At 41.3% G+C, this 22,891-nt stretch overlaps 1 protein-coding gene across 1 annotated transcript in view; it reads right to left on the bottom strand.

Moving 5' to 3' along the window:
* The window catches only part of LOC109400375 (uncharacterized), a 533,446-nt gene that overhangs the window by 77,596 nt on the left and 432,959 nt on the right, over positions 1–22,891 (bottom strand). The window contains 2 exon segments of the mRNA XM_062860635.1: positions 14,303–14,521; positions 14,991–15,081. Of these exon segments, the coding sequence (XP_062716619.1) occupies positions 14,303–14,521; positions 14,991–15,081 (310 nt within the window).

A 22,891-nucleotide genomic window follows, 5' to 3' on the forward strand; every position in this document is an offset into this window, starting at 1 on the left:
GCGCCAGTGTGCATTTACAACAAAGTACTTCGAAATGGTTTATCTCATGATTCTGACCACCTAGACCTACCTGTGCGCCGACTATATTTTGCTCGGCGGCAGCGTGAACAGTGCCGGATTTAGGCCTCGGGGGGCCCGGGGCAAACCCCATAAAGTGGGCCCCCAGAATCAAAATTTCAAAAAAATGAACCATATGTATTATTTTAGGCCTAATATTGAAAACTTCTGATTTCAGAACATCTCCAAAATTCCGACAAATAGAAAATTATTCGAACATTTAATCGGATATTTGATTGCAATGTCAAAATGCTAGCGTAAATGACATCTTGTTCGGATAGTACATATATTTTAAACTTTCATTCGAATTGAAAACATTTATACAAGTTTTAGAACTTAGCGTTCAGTTAAAAATCTACTAAAACATGCAGCAACTTTATTTGAGATTGCACGAGATCGACGAGTGTTTCAAGATTCAGAAAGATTAGTCTCTTGGGAGCAACTGTAGCAATAAATCTTAATATCTTCAGTAAAACCAAACATAAAGATATGAAAAGTTACGGTTTCTAGAACACTCGGTTTTCAAAACTAGCCTTAACTGCCAAACATCTCCAGAATTCATCATCTTCTCTTTTTCATGATAGCAACGAACTGATGCAAATAAGTATAAGGCTTTTGTTTTCAAAATATAATCATAATCAGCAGACGAATGTATAATCATTGTGAAATAATAGATAAATTTGTGAAACTGTGTATTGAAGTTCATATTGATATTCAATTACTCTTAAAGATAATCTCAAAAGCTTAATCTTTCATACACTCTGCTTAGAGACACTTTTTGTAGCAACTTGAAGTCACGGAAAAGTGTTTCAAATCGATAAGAACTTTCAAGGGTTTTTAGAGAAATTCGCGTATTTTTAAATACTGCACCAAAAATTATGAAACTTTTGATTTCGAATTATTCTTAAGAGAAATTCCAGATAAATGGCCAAAAATAATTTTCTATTTTCCTTTACGAAAAGTTCTTGGAACGACCGGGAATTGAACGCGTCACCCTTAGTATGGTCATGCTGAATATCCACACCTTAACAGCTGTGGTTATAGGGGCCCTGTTTAAAATATGAACGCCCATCCACGTGAATTTTATATGGTTTCATTGAAAAATATAAATTGTATTTCGGATTCTCGGGGGCCCCTTTCATCGGGGGGCCCGGGGCACTTGCCCCCTTTGCCCCCCCTTAAATCCGGGCCTGAGCGTGAAGGCCATTTTTGGCCAGCGGTGGCGGCGTCACGCCGGTGGCAGCTTTCGGCGGCGTGAATCGGCGTGACCAAAATTTGACAAAGTAATAATTTGACAAGCAAACAAGTTATCATTACGCTCTAGAATTTGTAGTCTGAGCTATTTCATGACCATTGATGACATAAACTATTGATTGAATGAATACCTTTTGTAAGTCCTGTTCAGATCCGTCGCTGCGACCAGTGATTAGACCTATTGTGACATTACCCGCATCCTTAGTGTAGTTCAGTTTTTGTTTCATTTATTTAGAAGGAAGGAATCTCGGTTCCTCAGGGAGGAATCTCAGAAGGAATTCTAGGAGGAACCTTGAAAGAAACTGGAGAAATCCATGAATAGAATTCTCGGCTTATCTTTGCAGGAACTTATGTATGAAATCCTGAAGGAACTACTGCAGAAATCTCTGGTGGTTCAAGAGTCTGTCCTAGAGAGATCCCTGCAGAAACTTCTAAAGGAATCCATGATTGAAATTTTCGAGGAATTTCAGAAGAAAATTCAGGAGGATTCCTAAGGGTATGCGGTATACCGAAAAATTTCGCCAAGTACACCTCGAAACGAAATTCCGCGGAATTCCACGGAATTCAATCAGGCGAAATTTATGATTTTGAATTTCGTTTCGTTTCGTCAACTTTCAAAAATTTCGCCTTCAAAAAATAGATTCTGACGAAATTAAACGGAATTCCGCGGAATGTCTAATAAATTTCGAAAGCAAGTCCTTAGTGTAAATATCCATATCATCTATTGGAGATCTTGCTAATTCCAATTTACTGAAAGCTGTTAAAAACATCTTGGATATCGAGAGACAAACCAGTCCAAGGCAGAAAATCTCTATTATAGAGACAAATTACAATATTCCTGTTATTTGGACCTTCCATGAAGATCTTTCTCAATAGATATGCTTTCAACGCTTGATGTTTGTGGGATAATAGTTCTGTTAACGCGCGCTGTTGTAAAAAGTACAACACTACCAAAAAACCTCGCTCGTCGTATACAGCGTGAGCGTGGTGCAGTTTTGGTATCAAACAGGCGCGTGCGCTGAAAGTTTAAATTTCTTGATGGAATCAAGTGTAAAAACAAATAAAGACTCTATCTTCTTTTCAGATTCCTGTCAGCAATTTTAAGCAGAGTTATGTAGAATAACAGGAATAGATGATATATGATGAGGGATATACTAGTAAAAGTTCTAAGGAAATATGGTAGCTCTCCTAGGAGAGCTGTCTCTAGAAAAAATATTGGGAATCCCAGGAGAAATCGATTAAGACACTTTCGGTATGTTTGGCCCATGGAAAAGTTTCAGGTTTAAACCCTTTTGAAATAGTTTAAATTTCCAGTGGAACTCTTGAAAGAGATTGAAGTCGTCGTCACAAAAATATAATCGCCCAATGCTAATTACACGGTGTTTCGCAAACCCACTGAGTAGATGGCCGTTGTGAGTAAACGTCAAACAGAAGTTAAAACGATGCGAGCGCAATGAGCGAGAGATATGAGAACAACATAGCCCAAGTAACATTTTAAGTTTTGTTCGGCTCTACAAGAGATCTTCATGACCAATTTTACAAAACTTGCAATAAAACTGAATCATACATCAAAACCTCTTGATAACCTCTTTAAGAGCATCTTCCGGCTAAGTGGACCACTCTCGGAGAGGTTTTGCAAACCGCATTGAGAGTAGCAATAAACCCGTTTTAAAATCTAGTTGAAAAATGTTCCATTCTTTATTGTTGTTGTTTTTTTTTTCTACAAAAACTATGACAGCTCAAGATGCAGAGAAGCTTCTTCGATGGCACGTAAAGTTCAGGAGGAATACATCATTCGTTAGTAGAAAGCGATTATTTCAAAGTAGTATTTTAGTAGTTATTGTGTTGGTAGGCTTATGCGCATTCGAATTTACCGTGAATATTGGGGTTGCAGAATCATAAAATTAATACGCTTCTTGGAATGAAATAAATCAATTTGTGAATTTAGTAAAACTATCCCGAATCACAAGAAAACTCAGCAGAGAGAGTTTATTTATGTGAGCATGTTATGAAAAAGGTTTCAAACTACCAATTCATTGCTAATTTGAGCAAAATAAACTATTTTTCATTCACGTAAGCTAATTCTTCAATATGGCGACGACCATAATCAGCGAAAATAAAACGAAAGCAAGTTTACTTTTATGATGACCGCAATAAACCTAGCAGTGTCGTAGTTTCTGCTTTTTCACCAACAGATGTCGTTACTAATCGAACGAATCGCCATCCGTTGAGAGTTTTAACAGTTTTATTGCGGTAATAATGATTGCCCGAATGTTTACATATCGGAAAGTTTTGTTTACTCTTAAAATCTGTCTTTATGGTTATCTTCAAGTATACTATAAAACATTTTATTAATGGTTTTCATAAAAGCAGTCATAAAACTGTGAGTTTTAATTATTGCTGTAATAAAACATTAATAAAAATCAAACAAAACCAATCAGCGATGGAATTGTTACTTGGGAGTATTTGAATAGTCCGTTGAAAAGAGAAACGATGAGAAGTGGGTAGATTGAGACGTCTGTTTGTCTGTGATTCAGCTCTTATTTCTTTCGCTACATGTTGATCTTTTTGTTTTTGATAAAGCTACTACTTAAATAATCCCCAAGAAAATTTTTGGACATCGAAAAGAGAACTTAGGGGATATTTTGATGAATTTCTAAATGTTGAAATGGTTTTCGGCTTATGCAGTCGGAAGACCAGCAAAACGTTATTTTTTAATTCTGATCCGACGTTTCGGGCCTTTATTGGTCCTTTTTCTGAGGATTAGAATGGGCTAACGTTTTTTTGTCATCGGGGTCTTATCGTTCGTCAAAATTGTTTGTGTCCTAAACGTCAACTTATCCGGCATCTGTGATTTTTCGTTAAACTGTTAATTTAAATGACCGGATTGCTATCACCTACTTTTTTGTTTTTTGTTTAACGAAAAATCACAGGCTTTTTGTTTTGGCACTGCAGTCGTGGGGAATCGAAATGAAAGTTTCAGATATTTACAACATTTCAACTCGTACTATAGTCTTCTTTAGGGAAATTTTTTTGGCTATTAGTTTTCCGTTGGCATTGGCTATTTGGATATTAAGTGAAACGAAGGGTTTTCCACAATTCTGCAATTCTTTGCACTACACATATGGTAGAGGTACCGGTTGGTTTGAAGATGGTGGCTCATTTGTAGTTCGAGCATCTTATGGCATCATCGCAATGGTGTGATCTTATTAAGTCGCTAAAAGTTGTAAAAAAATAATATCTGGGACCATTTGGGAAAGATGACCTATTTTGGGCACTTTGTGCTCTAACTCAGTCAATTTTGCAAAAATTGACTAGATTTTTTTGTACGCACTAAGATGTGTACAATATCAATACAAGTCACGTCAAAAATTCAAGGTTATTGGTACAATACTGACTAAGTTACAACTCAATGTGCCCAAAAGTGGCCCCCTGCCAAAACACCCTATAAATGGCAGGATGAGAGCATTATCGGAAACACAGATTACGCCACCAAAATTTACATAACTGCGAAATTCCGCGGAACTTTTACGAAAATTTCGTTTCGTTTCGAAAAATACCGAGTGAATTTGGATTTCGTATCGAACTCACGAAACATTTTCGAATTTCGTTTCGTTTCGTACCGCATCGTATCAGAAATTTCACATTTCGTTTCGTTTCGTATCGCTTTGAAAAAATCCCATACCGCATACCCTTAAGGATTCCATAAATTAATTCAAAAAGAAATCCTAAGGATTTTACAGCAGAAATCCTCGAAGGAATTCCAGCGGGAATTTCTAAGGGAATTCGAGAAGGAATCCTTTAAGCAAGGATTTCTATGAGGAATCAACGAAAAATATCCAGGAGACATTCCGAAAGATTTTCCAGCAGGAAACCTCAAAAGAATTCAAGTGGGAGTTTAGAAGAAAATTTGAAAAAGAGTCCCCAAAGGAATTCTAAGAGGAATTAACGAACATTACCTTACAGGTATTTCTGGAGGAATTCCAGGAGAAATCCCTGAGGGAATTCTAGGAGGAATCCCCGAAGGATTTGTGAGAGGAATCCCCGCAGGAATTCCAGAAAGAATCTTCGAAGGAATCTCCCAAGAAATTACAGGAGAAATTTATGCAGAAATCCCAGGTGGAGCCACCGAAAGAACTTTTGGAGAAACCTCAAAGGTTTTTTAAGAGGAAACCCCCAAGAGGAATTTCCATAGGAAGTCAGAAGTAATCCCCGAAGAAATTCAAGAAGGAATCCTCGAAGGAACTCTAGGAAGAATCCACGATTTCCAGAAAGAATTTCCGATGGAATTCTTGGAGAAATCACCGAATAAATTCAAGAAGGAAACCCTGAAGGAATTCCAGGAGGAATTCCATGGAGAATTTAAGGAATTCCAGAAGGAATTTCCGAAAAAAATAAAAGAGGAATCACCACAGGAAATCCAAGAGGAAACTTAAAAGTTATTCCAGGAGCAGTTCCCGTGTTAATTTTAGGAGGAATCCCCGACGGAATATCAGGAGGAATACCCGAAGATATATCAGGAGGAAACTTTGAAGGAAGTCCAGCAGGAATCCACGACGGAATTCCAAGACAAATCCCCGAAGGAACTCAAAGAGGATATCCGAAGGAATTCCCGGTGGAATCCACGACGGAATATCAAGAGGAATCCCCGGAAGAATTTCAGGAGGAATCCATGAAGGAAGTCCAGGAGGAATTCCCAAAGAAATTCCAGAATGAATTTTTCAAAGTAATTCGTGAAGGAACCCTCAAAAGACTTCGAAAAAAAATTAGGGGAATCCTCGAAGAAATTTCATGAGGAACCCGTGGATAAAATTGAAAAGGAATCTTCGAAGGAATTTTAGGGGAAACCCCAAAGGCATTTCAGGAGGAATCCCCGCAGGAATTTCAAGATCAAATTCCGAAAATAATCCTGCGTGAATCCCAAAGGAATTCCAGCAACTATCCACAAAGAAATTCCAGCAGAACTCCAGTGGGAACTTCGAAGGGAATTCGAGGAAGAATCTCCAAATAATTTCAATAACGGATCAACGAAAAATATCCTCTGAAAGAGTTCCAGGAGAAATTCGTGAGGGAAATTCCCCAAGGAATTCCAGTAGGAAACCCCGAAGGAGTTCTAGGTGGAATCCTCGGAGGAATTCAATGAGAAATTTCTGGAGCAATCTCCGAAGAAATTCGAAGAGGAATCACAACAGAAACTCCAAGAGGAAACTCCAAAGGAAATCCAGGAAGAACATCCGAAGTAATTGCTGGAGGAGTTCCCGTAGAAATTCCAGGGGGAATCCCCGACGGAATGTCAAGAGGAATCCCCGAAGATATTTCAAGAGGAATCCTTGAAGGAAGTTCAACAGGAATTTCCAAGAGAACTCGAGGATCAATCTCCGAAATAATTCCAGGAGAAATCCCCAATAGAACTCTAGGAGGAGACCCCGAAGGAATTCCAAAAGAAATCTCCGAAAGAATTCAAGGAGAAATCTCCGAAGGAATTCCTGAAGGAAGTCCAGAATCCTTCTGATCAACATTGCTGAAGACACGAACATTCTAGGTGGTCAGAATCTTGAGATAAACCTTGTCCAAGCACTTCGTTGTAAATGCACACTAGCGCCACATAGCGGCGGAATTAGGCACTACACTTACCACCATTTGATAGCCATAGACCGTCTGATCAACATTGCTGACGACACGAACATTCTAGGTGGTCGGAATCATGAGATAAACCATGTCAAAGTACTTCGTTGTAAATGCACACTAGCGCCACATAGCGGCGGAATTACGCACTAAACTTACCACCATTTGATAGCCATAGACCGTCTGATTAACTTCGCTGAAGACACGAACATTATAGGTGGTTAGAATTATGAGATAAACCATGTCAAAGTACTTTGTTTTAAATGCATACTGGCGCCACATAGCGGCGGAATTACGCACTAAACTTACTACCATTTGATAGTCATAGACCTTCTGATCAACATTGCTGAAGACACGAATATTCTAGGTGGTCACAATCTTGAGATAAACCTTGTCCAAGCACTTCGTTGTAAATGCACACTAGCGCCACATAGCGGCGGAATTAGGCACTAAACTTACCACCATTTGATAGCCATAGACCGTCTGATCAACATTGCTGACGACACGAACATTCTAGGTGGTCGGAATCATGAGATAAACCATGTCAAAGTACTTCGTTGTAAATGCACACTAGCGCCACATAGCGGCGGAATTACGCACTAAACTTACCACCATTTGATAGCCATAGACCGTCTGATTAACTTTACTGAAGACACGAACATTCTAGGTGGTTAGAATTATGAGATAAACCATGTCAAAGTACTATGTTTTAAATGCATACTGGCGCCACATAGCGGCGGAATTACGCACTAAACTTACTACCATTTGATAGACATAGACCTTCTGATCAACATTGCTGAAGACACGAACATTCTAGGTGGTTAGAATCTTAAGATAAACCTTGTCAAAGCACTTCGTTGTAAATGCACACTAGCGCCACATAGCGGCGGAATTACGCACTAAAATTACCACCATTTGATAGCCATAGACCGTCTGATTAGCTTTGCTGAAGACACGAACATTTTGAAGGCTGTTCGGGCTCGTTTGGAAGTTTACCATCAATGTTAACTTCTTTTCCCGATCAGCCTAGATAGCAGTGTAGTGTCGGTAGCGGTTGTCTCAATTGGCTAAGAATAACACTACGGATTAGGCCGTCCCTTATTTTGCAAAAATTGGAAATGTTATAAGTTCGTTAGTGGCAAATGATCGTTTCAGCTAAAAAATGATCGTGTCAAAATTTGAAGTCCGTATCTCAAGGCTAAGTGGTCCCTCAAGGGGCCTAAAGTTGTCAAAAATTGTATGGGACCAAAAAAACATGAATTTTTTTTCGACGAAAAAATATGCTATTCTGCTAAAACCGGTGATTTTAGGACCCTAAAGGGCCAAAAATGTGCTTAGAATTTCGATATCTCTACTCGTTTTCGAGTTATTGAACAAAATAAAGTAGGTTTCCTTCGGAATCTAAAAAATGGTCAAAAATGCTGATTTTTCGGTTGTTTTTTGTCAATATCTCGGAAACGAGTAGAGATATCGCAAAACTAAGCACATTTTTGGCCCTTTAGGGTCCTAAAATCACCGGTTTTAGTAGAATAGCGTATTTTTTCGTCGAAAAAAAATTCATGATTTTTTGGTCCCATACAATTTTTGACAACTTTAGGCCCCTTGAGGGACCACTTAGCCTTGAGATACGGACTTCAAATTTTGACACGATCATTTTTTAGCTGAAACGATCATTTGCCACTAACGAACTTATAACATTTCCAATTTTTGCAAAATAAGGGACGGCCTACTACGGATCGCCTGATCCAGTGGTAAGAGTCCACTAAACAGGTGACCCCTAATTCATGGTGTTATGCGGCTTTATGCTTACCGTGCCAAAGAATGAATGGTTAGGGGGTCTAATACCCAAGTAACACACTTGTCACCGAAGAGTCACGGCGGCGCAGGTTTATGTTGCGCAAAAGTCACTGTGACTTACTTCTAGCAAGTAAGTGTTTATTTGTTAGAAGTAAGTCACAGTGACTTCTGCGCAACAAAAACCTGCGCCGCCGTGACTCTTCGGTGACAAGTGTGTTACTTGGGTAAAAACCTAACTACAAACGGAGCCTGTGGAGTATTAGGGCGCCCTCCACAGTATTCTGCCCTTACTGCGCTAACCGGAGCAATGGTGCAGTTGACCTTGTGTTCCTCCGAGATAATCTGCTATCCTTCTTAAGCCTCAACTGCGAGGCTCAATAAGGGTGGGGTTATTAGTATGTTGTTTATTAGCTTTATTTATAACCTATATGGCTCTTCGCATTATGCGTTCTTCACAGTGTCCTCTGTGTATGTTCGTCTCTGGCGCTCTTCAATCGACACCGAATTGGTTTTTATGGCTGCTTTTTTTTGTGTTGTGATTGTAAGAGTTTGATCGTACCTAGTTTGGGTAGTGGCTATGGTTAAGACAGCTCAGATCAATCTTCAGCATAAAAGAACAGCTTTGGTCCAAGAACCTTACTTTCGTAGGGAGGATTTCTATATAGATGTAATGTTTTAATTAACCCAATATGGTTCCGCATTTTGCGTTTGACCCGATGTTTGCTACTTCTAGTAAAATTGAAATGACAATCTTGCGTGTCATGCCTCGAGCACCAAAATGTTTAGATAAAACTACTTGTTTGCAGCCTTGCCATTCCCAAATCTTGGTGGGATTATACTGTCAAGTTTATTCCGTAAGTGGATAATGTCTTTGTATGAAGATCAAACCTATCAATTTGACCTCTTTCTTTTGAAATGATTAGCACGCTTTGTCGAGCATCACACCCGTAATGTTTTTCTTGCAAACATGTCTCTCCATGGGCACCAACATGCTTACCAAAATGGAAAGTCCACTGTGATTTGTTGACACAATGTTGTATACGATATCGGAAACGCATTCATTCAAAAATAATTTTGTTTGGGCGTTTTCTCGGATTTCCAGGATACTTTTGAACACGTACCTTTCGATTCCATATTGGAAGCCGCATGAATTGTCCTATTTATATTTCAATGATTTCCAATTGGATTTACAAATGCTCAAAAACCAACATCTCTTCTCGGCATTACGTCAAGCAGCGATTAGGAAAGTGAGCGTTTGCGGATGCCCCCATGCAGACTCCCGATGATTTTTGAGGAATCTCGTAGCAGATACGCAATTGAGATAACTAAATGTGGTTTTCCTACTTATGATATTGTCCATCACAAGCCTCAACAGGCTGCTTCATTTGTATATCTTAGCTGAGAATCCGACTGTGGAACTTTGAATCATTTGATATGTAACTACCCAGTTTTTACGCAACTGCGTTTCCGAATACTCGGTAAACACTTGATTAAGTGAAACTGACCTAAGAAGCCTGAACTGCCGTTATACGCAGAATTGTCCCATGTTATATGGGATTCCCATATAACATGGGACAATTGGGTTTTTAAATTTAGATAAATGTATTGATTTTTTGGTTTTATACGAAAGAGCATCTTTTTCTGAACCACTATGATTTTTTTCAGATTTTTAGGACTTAATTTTAGTATCTAAAATCAATTTCGAAGAGATTTTTCAAAATCACCTTTTGACAGCTAGGCAACTGATTGACAGCTCCGCCCAGTACAAAATGCGACGAGGGGTGATTCGACAAATCGCTCCCATACAAACTTCAAACTGATTTTTAAATAGGTTCCCGGGCACCAAAATTCATGAAAATTTGGATTTCGGCTCAGTTTGGCATGCAGATTCCGAATATGAAATTATCTCAACACCACTAAAGAAGCCAATTGGGCATAGAACGGCAGTGAATCTTCAGGTTGTTCTGTTGTTTTGAACCCGTTGCGGCAAGTAGCTATAGGCTTACTTTACGCTTTATGCGTTTTTTACAGTGCCCTTTTTAGGGCGCTGTTTGAACCCGTTGTGGTACGCTTATGCGATTATGTCGACCCTATTCCCTTACCTTCCCTTTCCCTATCCCATCCCTTATTCCTCCCTTCGCTCTCCCTCAGGTAAATGATGAATAGGCTCGTATTCATGGCGATGGCACAAATTTCCCAAATGGAGGAGAACGTGCCTCTTGAGCCGACCTACCGATACCTGATACCATTTGATAGCCATAGACCGTCTGATTAACTTTGCTGAAGACACGAACATTCTAGGTGGTTAGAATTCTGAGATAAACCATGTCAAAGTACTTTGTTTTAAATGCACACTGGCGCCACATAGCGGCGGAATAACGCACTAAATTTACTACCATTTGATAGCCATACACCTTCTGATCAACTTTGCTGAAGACACGAACATTCTAGGTGGTCAGAATCATGAGATAAACCATGTCAAAGTACTTTATTGTAAATGCACACTAGCGCCACATAGCGGCGGAATTACGCACTACACTTACCACCATTTGATAGCCATAGACCGTCTGATTAACTTTGCTGAAGACACGAACATTATAGGTGGTTAGAATTATGAGATAAACCTTGTCAAAGCACTTCGTTGTAACTGCACACTAGCGCCACATAGCGGCGGAATTACGCACTACACTTACCACCATTTGATAGCCATAGACCGTCTGATTAACTTTGCTGAAGACACGAACATTCTAGGTGGTCAGAATTATGAGATAAACCATGTCAAAGTACTTTGTTTTAAATGCATACTGGCGCCACATAGCGGCGGAATTACGCACTAAACTTACTACCATTTGATAGTCATAGACCTTCTGATCAACATTGCTGAAGACACGAATATTCTAGGTGGTCAGAATCTTGAGATAAACCTTGTCAAAGCACTTCGTTGTAAATGCACACTAGCGCCACATAGCGGCGGAATTACGCACTACACTTACCACCATTTGATAGCCATAGACCGTCTGATTAACTTTGCTGAAGACACGAACTTTCTAGGTGGTTAGAATTCTGAGATAAACCATGTCAAAGTACTTTGCTTTAAATGCACACTGGCGCCACATAGCGGCGGAATAACGCACTAAACTTACTACCATTTGATAGCCATAGACCTTCTGATCAACATTGCTGAAGACACGAACATTCTAGGTGGTTAGAATTCTGAGATAAACCTTGTCAAAGTACTTCGTTGTAAATGCACACTAGCGCCACATAGCGGAGGAATTACGCACTAAACTTACCACCACTTTATAGCCATAGGTCTTCTGATCAACTTTGCTGAAGGTCTAAACTATGCAGGGGGTACGGTTTTTGAGATACAGTGATGCAGATCAGAAAGTGATGAAGTCATCAGGTGATGCCAAACTTTCTGGGGGTGCTGCAATATTCAATTGGGGTGTTGCAATACTAGCCGATGCGATTCCATATTTATGGCGGGTAGTGTAGGTGGCCAACTTTTCTGAACCCATCTTGATGAGTTCAGCTGCGATACCATCCTTACCAGCTGCTTTGTTGGTTTTGAGCTGATGAATGGTGTCCTTAACTTCCCTCAGTGTTCAGTGGTTCATTTCCGTTCTCCGCTGCACTGGCGCGGCGTCGTCGTTTCCTCCGTTGCCGTGGTCCCCCGTGCCTACGTTCTCCCCGCCATTCAGGTGCTGATCGAAGTGCTGCTTCCACCTTTCGATCACCTCACGTCCGTCCGTCCGTCAAGAAGCCTTGGTCTTTATCCCTGCAGATTTCGGCTCGCGGCACGAAGCCGTTGCGGGATGCGTTGAGCTTCTGATAGAACTTCTGTGTTTCTTGGGAACGGCACAGCAGTTCCATTTCTTCACACTCCGCTTCTTCCAGGTGGCGCTTTTTCTCCCGCAAGAGGCGCGTCTGCTGTTTCCGCTTCTGTTTGTAACGTTCCACGTTCTGTCGAGTCCCTTGCTGCAGCATTACCGTCCTCGCTGCGTTCTTCTCCTCCAAAATCGATCTGCACTCTTCGGCGAACCATTCGTTCCGTTGATTCCGTTCCACGTACCCGGTGGTGCTCTCTGCTGCGTCGTTGATGGCTGCTTTCACTGTACTCCAGCAGTCCTCTAGAGGGGCCTCATTGAGCTCACCCTCGTCTGGCAGCGCGGCCTCGAGATTCTGCGCGTATGCTGAGGTAACATCCGGTTGTTCAGTCGCTCTAGGTTGACCATTACCAGATAGTGGTCGGAGTCGATGTTGGCGGCACGATAGGTCCTGATGTCGATAATGTCGGAGAAGTGCCGTCCGTCAATCAGAACGTGGTCGATTTGAGATTCTGTCTGCTGTGGTGATCTCCAGGTATAACGATAAGGGAGGCTGTGTTGGAAAAAGGTGCTACGTATGGCTTGGCTATGTTTTTGGAGGCGGCGAAATCAATGAGTTGTAGGCCGTTTTCGTTCGTCAGCTGGTGGGTGCTGAACTTTCCATTCGTCGGTCTAAAACTAAATCTCTTCTCCTGGCCTACCTGAGTGTTTAGGTTTAGGTGTTGATCTTAACGTCGTGTCTTGGGTAGTTATCGTACTCGCGTACGAGCTACGATGACTGTCATCACTAGGGCTATGCTAGTTGATTATGCTGAAGTTGAAGAACCGGCCCTCAAACCTTAACTTTCACATCCTTTCGTTGATCAAGATCACACGCCTCTGCATATCGCCCATCACCATGAAAGCAGTTCCCAGCTCGCGTGTGTAGCTGCAGCTCTGGTATTTGGTGTGATTACATTTCAACGATCGCACTATGGATCCTGTCTTTCACACCTCCTGCAGCAGTGCTACGATACCGAACCCGCGGTCCTTCAGTATATAGGCGAACATGCGGGTGCTCCCGATGAAATTGAGAGATCTGCAGTTCCACGTATCGATCATCCAATCGCAACACCCGCCTGGCACACACGCCTGGGGTCGTCACCGATTGTTTCGTATTCGTATTCTTTAGTTGATTATTCATTTCTTATTTTGGCCAGCTCACTGGCCTAATACCAACTGTCCGGTCGGAAGGGCCCAGTGAGTTTACCAAAGCTTCTCATTTTCCTACAGATTTATTTAAATTTTGTGCATTTTATGAGCGCACCAAGTTCGATGTTGTTGTTGGGAGCTTCAAAAAGAATTATGGGGATGTTTGAATTGTGCTCGGTTGAATGCTTGGGCGACGACAACCGGATGGCCATCCCCAGCAGACCAAATCGCGCCCAACCAATCAGGCCAAGCAGTCAATGGAACGAAAACGAAAAAGAGGGTTCGCATGAAGATGGGACCGTTAAAAGCTATACAGGAAAAGGTGGAGAGAAAGGGTAAATGCGGTGGCGGCCCAGCTTTAGATACATAATTGATTAAAATAGCTTCTTAACGAAGCGTTTGCACAGCGGGGAACGGTTCCAAAGCGGATAGCCGATGGAAAGACAAATAGTACCGGGGATGAACCACTTAAGACGATAAGTATCGGAAAATGGCACATTTAGGAAACTTTGCTCTAGCAGGACATTTTCCCGGGATGGCACACTTACATTGTATCGAGCTTTTAGCTCCAGCGCTCCGGCCACCGTGGTGTTGTGACGCACCAGTGTGTCACTGCCGGAGCCCGTTTTCGGTGGAGGTGGTAAGCCCAGGTTTTTCAGAGACCCGATAGATCCCTTCAGGAGGTCCGGCTTTTCCACTTCAGGCCCACCGAATTCCTGCAGCTGCTGGAGCCAACAGCACAGCATCGCCTCGATACCTTCGTCAACCTGTGGAAGAGATATATCAGTCAGTCAGTATGCAGATGAGATATGGGTTCCCGTCGTCGTAAGTGTTCTCGGAAGTACCGGATGGGATTGATTGGCGAGTGAGCTTTGATCAACATTTGAAAGTGTGTCCATTTGAAATCTGATTGAAATTCATAGCGAATAAACCGTTCAGCGGCAAAGGCAAGGTAATCCAAATGGGCGGGGTAGTACGTAAACACAGGCTGTATATTGCATCCACGAATAAAGTCTTATAAAAAATCGTAAAATAATAAAAAATATCTCTAATTGATTCTCTTACTACGGCACTGCTCACCGACACACCGAACCTGAGACCGTTTCATTTGTCCCCCGACTGTGACTGATCCCAAACAAAAACAATCCCACTCGGTTACACAAAACAAGGCGAGACAGACACCAAATTACATCCGTGTCAGTTCGGTTCGGTGAACGCGCGCCGAGATTCACTTACCCTTCTCATGTCGACCGGAAAGACGAAATCCGACGGCGAGAGAACGATTTTGTTTGGTCCCTTGGAGAGTCGGTTCTTCAGCAGATAGTTCCTGTCGGGAGGAGGAAGAGAAAAAAAAAGGAAAATCAGCATGAAACAGATAAGATAGGAAACCAATATGAAGTAAGGCCCGGTGACAAGAGGGCGGATGGTGTGACATACGGATGTTTACGGTTGTCACTTCCGCTTGGAAAAATGCCGGGATGGATTAGCTGTCAGTTTCCCTTGCCGAAATGTGGTGGCAGCTTTAATACGGATAACAAACGAATACGTGCGCTGCCTTATTTGCATTTTTGTATTTTATATGCTTTGTTTTATTTTCTGTTTTCTATCTTATGTCTCCCGTCTTCTGTCTTCCATCTTCTTCTTCATCTTTTGCTTATTTTACATTTTTCTATTTTATGTTATTTCTTTTATTTTATGTTTTCTATTATTTATCGTTTATGTTATCATCTTATCTGTTTATGCATCTCATCTCGCATTTTCTAGCATCTATCCGCTTTGCAGTTGTAAAATGGCTGATTATCTCATATTTGATCTCGGGTCAAACGTATTTGGTGAAGACGAAAAATCGTGATGCGTCGCTCAAAACAGGTACAGTGTCCAACAGATTGAAGTTTTCTGCGAAGCGGATTGATCAGCTTTAAAGAGCGTTCTTCTTTAAATTATGCTGGCGTGAAGGTATGGTGGCGGTGAGGTAAGAAAGAAGAGGTGTGAAGCAATGAAATACAGTGTGAAGGTAGCAAAACGTGGTTAATGCTTTTGGGAGAGAAATCTTAACGCCAATTAGCTTGCTAATTAAGTGGCCACGATGGGTCCATCGGTCCAGATGTATCTCGTGAAATAATCTGAAAAGCTAATCAGCACCTAATTGAAAAGGTATTCGTCGGTGTTTCAGACTTTTTTCCTTTAAAAGGAAAATGGCAAAGCATCGTGAAATGGAGTTGCTAGCTGTCAAGCTGTTAGTAGCGGATGTTTTGCATGTTGCACTGTTGAAAATGCTTTGGCATCCATGTGAACAACAGAAACACGATGAACAAATTGAGATTTGAATTATGAAAAGAAATCTACGTACTCCGGTGAGACTCGAACTCACGACTTCCGATTCGCTAGACGGGCGCTTGTATACATTCTGGCTGGACAGTGTTGCCGGATATTTTGAAGTACCTTCAACATGTGCATATATATGGTATACTAAAATATACAGGATAGAAAAGCGGATGGAGTCTCCAAAAAACTTTTGGAGAAATCTTTAAAGCAAAAAATATCCCTGAACTATTTAATGAAAAAGTCACAGGACGAATCCCGGGAAAAATCACAGAGAGAATCGCAGTAGTAACCTCTGAAGGATGGCCGGTAGGAATCCCTCAAGAGATCCCGGGAAGAATCCCTGATTGAAATCAAGGATAAAACCCTAACAGAGTTCCGGAAGGAATCAAAAAGATTTCCTTAGAGAAATGCTTTGGAGGAATTTTGGTTAGAATCCCGGGATGAACCTCGGTAGCTATCCCTCTTAGCAAGGGTGTAGCCAGCTTTTTGGTAAGGGTGTTGGGGGGGGGGGGGGGGGGGTAGAAGCACCCTTAGCAAATTTGTACCTGCTAGCTTTTATAGCTATACGCAATACGATGATATTGAATATAATAACATTATAATCTAAAAGCATTAATTAACTAACCCTACAGCAGTCACGCTGTTGTATTTTGTACAATATGTTAAAAAAGCTCAACTGACCTACCAAAATCAACACCACCAGCACCACGATAGCAAGTTCTCCAGAAATTCTAGAAATAATAAAAAAAATCAGGTGTTTCTAGAGAAGTTCTTGGGTACATCCCTAAAAAGATGATTGAAGGATTTCTGAAACTTCGCAAGAATCTCCTGAATGATTTTTTGGACAGAACCTGAGAGGAATTTCTGAAGAAATCATTTGAGGAATTCCTGGAGCAATCCCTGGAAGACTTCCTGGATAAATCCCTGAAGAAACACCTGGATGAATCCCTGGAGTAATTCCTACAGGAATGCCTGTAGGAAGCCCTGTAGAATCCCTGGAGGAATTCCCGGAGTGATCGTTGGAAGAATTTCTGACAGTATACGTGGAGGAATTTCTGTATAAAATATGGGAGGAATACCTAAAGAAATATCTGAAGAGACCTTATGAGGAAATACTAGAAGACATTCTAGCTGAATTTCTGGAGGATTCCTTAGAGGAAATTTTTGAGAAATTCCCGGAGGGATTCTGGGAGGAATGTCTAGAAAAAAATTCAGTAGAAGTCTCTTGAGGAATTCCTAGAAGAAATCTTAGAAAAATTTCAGAAGGCATCATAGGCGGAATTCTTGGAGAAATTCTTCATGCAATTCCTGCAGGAATCCCTGATGGAATTCCTGGGAAAATCTCTAGAGAGAATCCTGAAGAAATTTCTGGAAAAAATCCTGGCGTAATTCCTGGACGAATTCTTGGATAAGACCCAACATCATTTCCTGGTGAAATTCCTGGAATTCTTGGATGAATTCTTAGAGCAATCCCTGGAGAAAATCGAGGAGGTATTTCTGGAAAAATTTCCAGAGAAATTCTGGGAGTATTTCCTGAAAAAAAAAAATCCTTGAAATATTTCTTGAGAAATTCTTGGAGGAATCCCTGAAAAATTCTTGAAAGTATTCCTGGAGAATTTCCTGGAAGGATCTCTGAAGAAATCCCTAGAGGATTTCCTGAAGAAATTCCTGGAGAAATTGCTGACGTAATTTCTGAGAGATGTCCTGGAGCAATTCTTGAAAAAATTCCTTGGGTAAATCCATTGAGAAATTCCTGGAGGAATTTCTTGCGGAATTGCTGGAGGAATTCTTGGAGGATTTCCTGATGAAAACCCCTGGGGAATCCTTGAAGAAATTTGTGGAGAAATCCTTGGAGGAATTCCTCGAGGAATACCTGGGGGAATCCCTGATACTGATAGTATTCCTGGAAGAATTTCTTAAGAAATCCCTAGAGGATTTCCTGGAGGTATCCTTATTGGAACTTCTGAAGGATTTCCTGGAGGAAATTTCAAAGGATTTCCTGGAAGAATCCATGGGAAAATCCCAGGAGAAATTCGTGGAGAAATCTCTGGAGAAATTCCTGAAGCATTTCTAGATGGAATCTCAGGAGAAATTCATGGAAAAGGGTCTGGAGGAATCCCTAAAAAAAATCTTTAAGGTATTCCTGGAAGAGTTTTTGAAGAAGTCCCTAGAGGATTTGCTGGAAGAATTATTAGGTGAACTTCTGGAGGATTTCCTTGAGGGATCTTCGAATTATATCCTGGAGGAATCCGTGGGAAAATCCATACAGAAATTCGTTGAGAATTTCCTGAAATAATTTCTGAAAAAAAAAATCCTCACTAGATTTTCTGAAAAAATTCTGATGAAATTGCTGACATAATTTCTTAAGGATTTCCAGAAGCGATTCCTGGACCAATTTCTAGAGAAATTCCTGGAGAAATTCCTGAAAAAAATATAGGGGTATTTCCTGGAGAATTTCTGGAATTCCTGGATAAAATCCTGGAGGAATGCCTGGCAGAATTCTTGGAGGTTTTCCTTCGGGAATTGCTGGAGGAATCATTGGAATTCTTGCAACAATTGCTGGATGAATTTCGGGGGATTCTTTAGAGGAACTTTGGGCGAAATTTCTGAAAAAATCTCTTGAGAAATTCCTAGAGGAATTTTTAGAAAAACATCTGTAGAAATTCCTGGAGAAATCCTCGAAGGAATTTCTGAAGTAATCCCTGGGAAAATCCTTGGAGAAATTCGTGGAGAAATTCAAGGAAAAATCCCTGAAGAAGTTCATGCAGAAATTTTGAGCGGAATTCCTGGAGGAAAACCTTGAAGAATTATTGTAGGAATTCCTGAAAAAAAAATCTAGAAGGTATTGCTGGAGAAATTACTGGATGATTTGCAGACATAATTTATGATGGAATTCCTTGATTTATTCCTGGTGAAATTCCTGGAAGATTCCCTTAAGAAATTCCTGGAGTAATTCCACGAAGAGACCCTGAATAAATTCCTGTATGAAATCCTGGAGGAATGCCTGCATGGATTTCTGAAACAATCCCAGGAGAAGCTCCTGGAAGAACTCCTGGGGAATTCCTGGAGGATTTTTTTAGGGGTCCCTGAAGCAATTCCTGGAGGAATTCCTGGAAGAATGCCTAGGAGAATTCCTAGTGGTATTCTTGGAGGATTCCCTGAAGTAATTCCTGGAGAATTCTTTGGATGAATTTCTGTAGGAGTCTCCGGAAAAAATCCTTGGAAATTGAAGACCTTGCTTTGCCCTTGCCCTAGCCCTTGAATATTTCCTGGATAAATTTCTGTAGAACTTCCTGATGGAATTCTTGGAATTCCTCCAGGAATATCATGAGAGTTTCTTCTTTTAGAAACTTTACAAGTAATTCTCCTGTGGTTTCTTCAAGAAGTACTCCGAAGGTTGTTTTTAAATATACAGTTTCAGAACAATTGTCTTCGTGGAGATTCTAAGATTCTTTCAGAGATTCATTATTTTTGCTGGAAACTCTCAAGAAATTCCTCCAGTTTTGACTCCATATATTCAAGGGTTTTCTCGGGTACTTATTTAGACATTACTTTAGAAAATTCTAAAGTGATTCTTCTGGAAGTTCCTGCGGGGTTGCCTCAGAGTTTCCTTCAGATATTTCTTCGGAGATTGTCCAAAATTAATTTAGATCTTTCTTCAGCTATTTCAGGCATTTCTCCAAAGATTCTCTCTGAAATTCCTACATAAATTACTCCAGAATCTATTTTTGGGTATTTTTCAAAGAATTATAAAAAAAATCTTCTTTGTGTTCCTGCAGTTGGTTCTCCAGTTCTCCTAGTTATTTTTTAAATTTCTGCAAGATTTCTTTCTGATTTTTTTTTGTATCCTTTTTCATTTTTATTTATTTTTACTTTATGCTAGTTCTTCACACATTTTTTGTATACTAATCCGAATTTCTTAAATGGTATCTCCAGAATTTCTACAGAAAATGCCACAGGGATCCCAAAGAAATTTATTGAGGGATTTCTTCAAAAATTCCAATTCCAGGAAATTTCGTCTGAAATTTCTGCAGACCTTTTGAAAGAGATTCCTCAAAACCGCCTCTACGTATTTCTCCAGGAATCGTCTCAGAAAGTTCTCAAGAAATTTTTCCTTGCAGAATAGGCCGTCCCTTATTTTGCAAAAAATGGAAATGTTATAAGATCGTTAGTGGAAAATGATCGTTTTAGTTAAGAAATGATCGTGTCAAAATTTGAAGTCCGTATCTCAAGGCTAAGTGGTCCCTCAAGGGGCCTAAAGTTGTCAAAAATTGTATGGGACCAAAAAAACATGAAATTTTTATCGACAAAAAAATATGCTGTTCTACTAAAACGGTGATTTTAGGACCCTAAAGGGCCGAAAATGTGCTTAGAATTGCAATATCTCCACTCGTTTTTGAGTTATTGAACAAAATAGGGTAGGTTTCCTTCGAAATCTAAACAAATGGTCAAAATTGCTGATTTTTCAGTTGTTTTTTTGTCAATAACTCGGGAACGAGTAGAGATATCGCAAATCTAAGCACATTTTTGGCCCTTTAGGGTCCTAAAATCACCGGTTTTAGTAGAATAGCGTATTTTTTGTGTTGAAAAAAAATTTCATTTTTTTTTGGTCCCATACAATTTTTGACAACTTTAGGCCCCTTGAGGGACCACTTAGCCTTGAGATACGGACTTCAAATTTTGACACGATCATTTCTTAGCTAAAACGATCATTTTCCACAAACGAACTTATAACATTTCTATTTTTTGCAAAATAAGGGACGGCCTATTGCAGAAGCAACGAGTTCTTCCAGAAGTTTTCTACAAATTAGAGAGGTACTTGCAGGAGACTCGCCTCTGCCGGTAGAAAAAGTGCCGCCAGGAAGAACCGGAGTGCAAGGAAATGGAACCGATGTGCCGTTCACAAGAAACACGAAAGTTCTACAAGAAGCTCAACGCATCCCGCAAAGGCTTCGTGCTGCAAGCCGAAATCTGCTGGGATAAGGACGGGCACCTCCTGACGGACAAACGTGAGGTGATCGTAAGGTGGAAGCAGCACTTCGACGAGCACCTGAATGGCGAAGGGAATGTAGGCACGGAGGACCAAGGCAGCGGAGGAAATGACTATGTTGGTGCAGCAGAGGACGGGAACGAACCAACTCCATCCACCAGCTCAAAAACAACAAAGCGGCTGGTAAGGACGGTATCGCAGCAGAACTCATCAAGCTGGGCCCGGAAAAGTTGGCCACCTGTCGGCACCAGTTAGTAGTCAAGATCTGGGAAACCGAACAGCTACCGGAGGAGTGGAAGGAAGGGATAATCTGTCCCATCCACAAGAAAGGCGACAAGTTAATGTGTGAGAACTTTCGAGCGATCACCATGTTGAATGCCGCCTACAAAGTGCAATCCCAGATCATCTTCCGTCGTCTTTCACCTAAAGTAAATGAGTTCGTGGGAAGTTACCAAGCCGGTTTCATCGACGGCCGGTCGACAACGGACCATATCTTCACTGTACGACAAATCCTCCAGAAATGCCGTGAATACCAGGTCCCAACGCACCACCTGTTCATCGACTTATAAGCGGCGTACGACAGTATCGACCGCACAGAGCTATGGAAAATCATGGACGAGAACAGCTTTCCCGGGAAGCTTACCAGACTGATAAGAGCAACAATGGACGGTGTGCAGAATAGCGTAAGGATTTCGGGTGAACTATCCAGATCATTCGAATCTCGACGGGGACTACGACAAGGTGATGGACTTTCCTGCCTACTATTCAACATCGCCCTGGAAGGTGTTATGCGACCAGCCGGGCTCAACAACCGGGGTACGATCTTCACGAAATCCGGCCAGTTTGTCGGTTTTGCGGATGACATGGATATTATTGCTAGAACATTTGGAACGGTGGAAGAACTGTACACCCGCCTCATACGCGAAGCAGCAAATGTCGTACTGGTGGTGAATGCGGCTAAGACAAAGTACATGCTGGTAGGTGGGACTGAGCGAGACAGGACAAGCCTTGGCAGCAATGTTACGATAGACGGGGATACTTTCGAGGTGGTAGAAGAATTCGTCTACCTCGGTTCCTTGCTAAAGGCGGACAATAACGTGAGCCGTGAAATACGAAGGCGCATCATCAGTGGAAGTCGTGCCTACAATGGGCTCCAGAAGAAACTGCGGTCAAAAAAGATTCACCCCCGCACCAAATGTACCATATACAAAACGTTAATAAGACCGGTGGTTCTCTACGGACACGAGACATGGACGATGCTCGAGGAGGACCTGCAAGCACTCGGAGTTTTCGAGCGACGGGTGCTAAGGACGATCTTCGGCGGCGTGCAGGAGAACGGTGTGTGGCGGAGAAGGATGAACCACGAGCTCGCTGCACTTTACGGCGAACCCAGCATCCAGAAGGTGGCCAAAGCCGGAAGGATACGGTGGGCAGGGCATGTTGCAAGAATGCTGGACAACAACCCTGTAAAGTTGGTGTTTGCTAGCCATCCGGTTGGTACAAGAAGGCGTGGAGCGCAGAGAGCACGATGGGCGGACCAGGTGGAGCGTGATCTGGCGAGTGTTGGGCGTGACCGACGTTGGAGAGCTGCAGCTGCAAATCGAGTATTATGGCGGCAAATTGTTGATTCAGTGATTATCATGAATTTGATGTTGACTAAATAAATGAAAATGAGAATAGCCCCAAATTTTGACCACTGATAATTTGTGTAGTTGATCTTCTTACAGTGAAAATTGTGGAATATTTGATGCACTTTTCGAAAAGTTATAACTAGTTGAACATTTTTTGGAAAGTGAAAATTTTGCTTGTCCCGATCATTTTG

Source organism: Aedes albopictus, chromosome 3 (genome assembly GCF_035046485.1).
Source record: "Aedes albopictus strain Foshan chromosome 3, AalbF5, whole genome shotgun sequence".
Classification (NCBI taxonomy): Eukaryota; Metazoa; Arthropoda; class Insecta; order Diptera; family Culicidae; genus Aedes; species Aedes albopictus.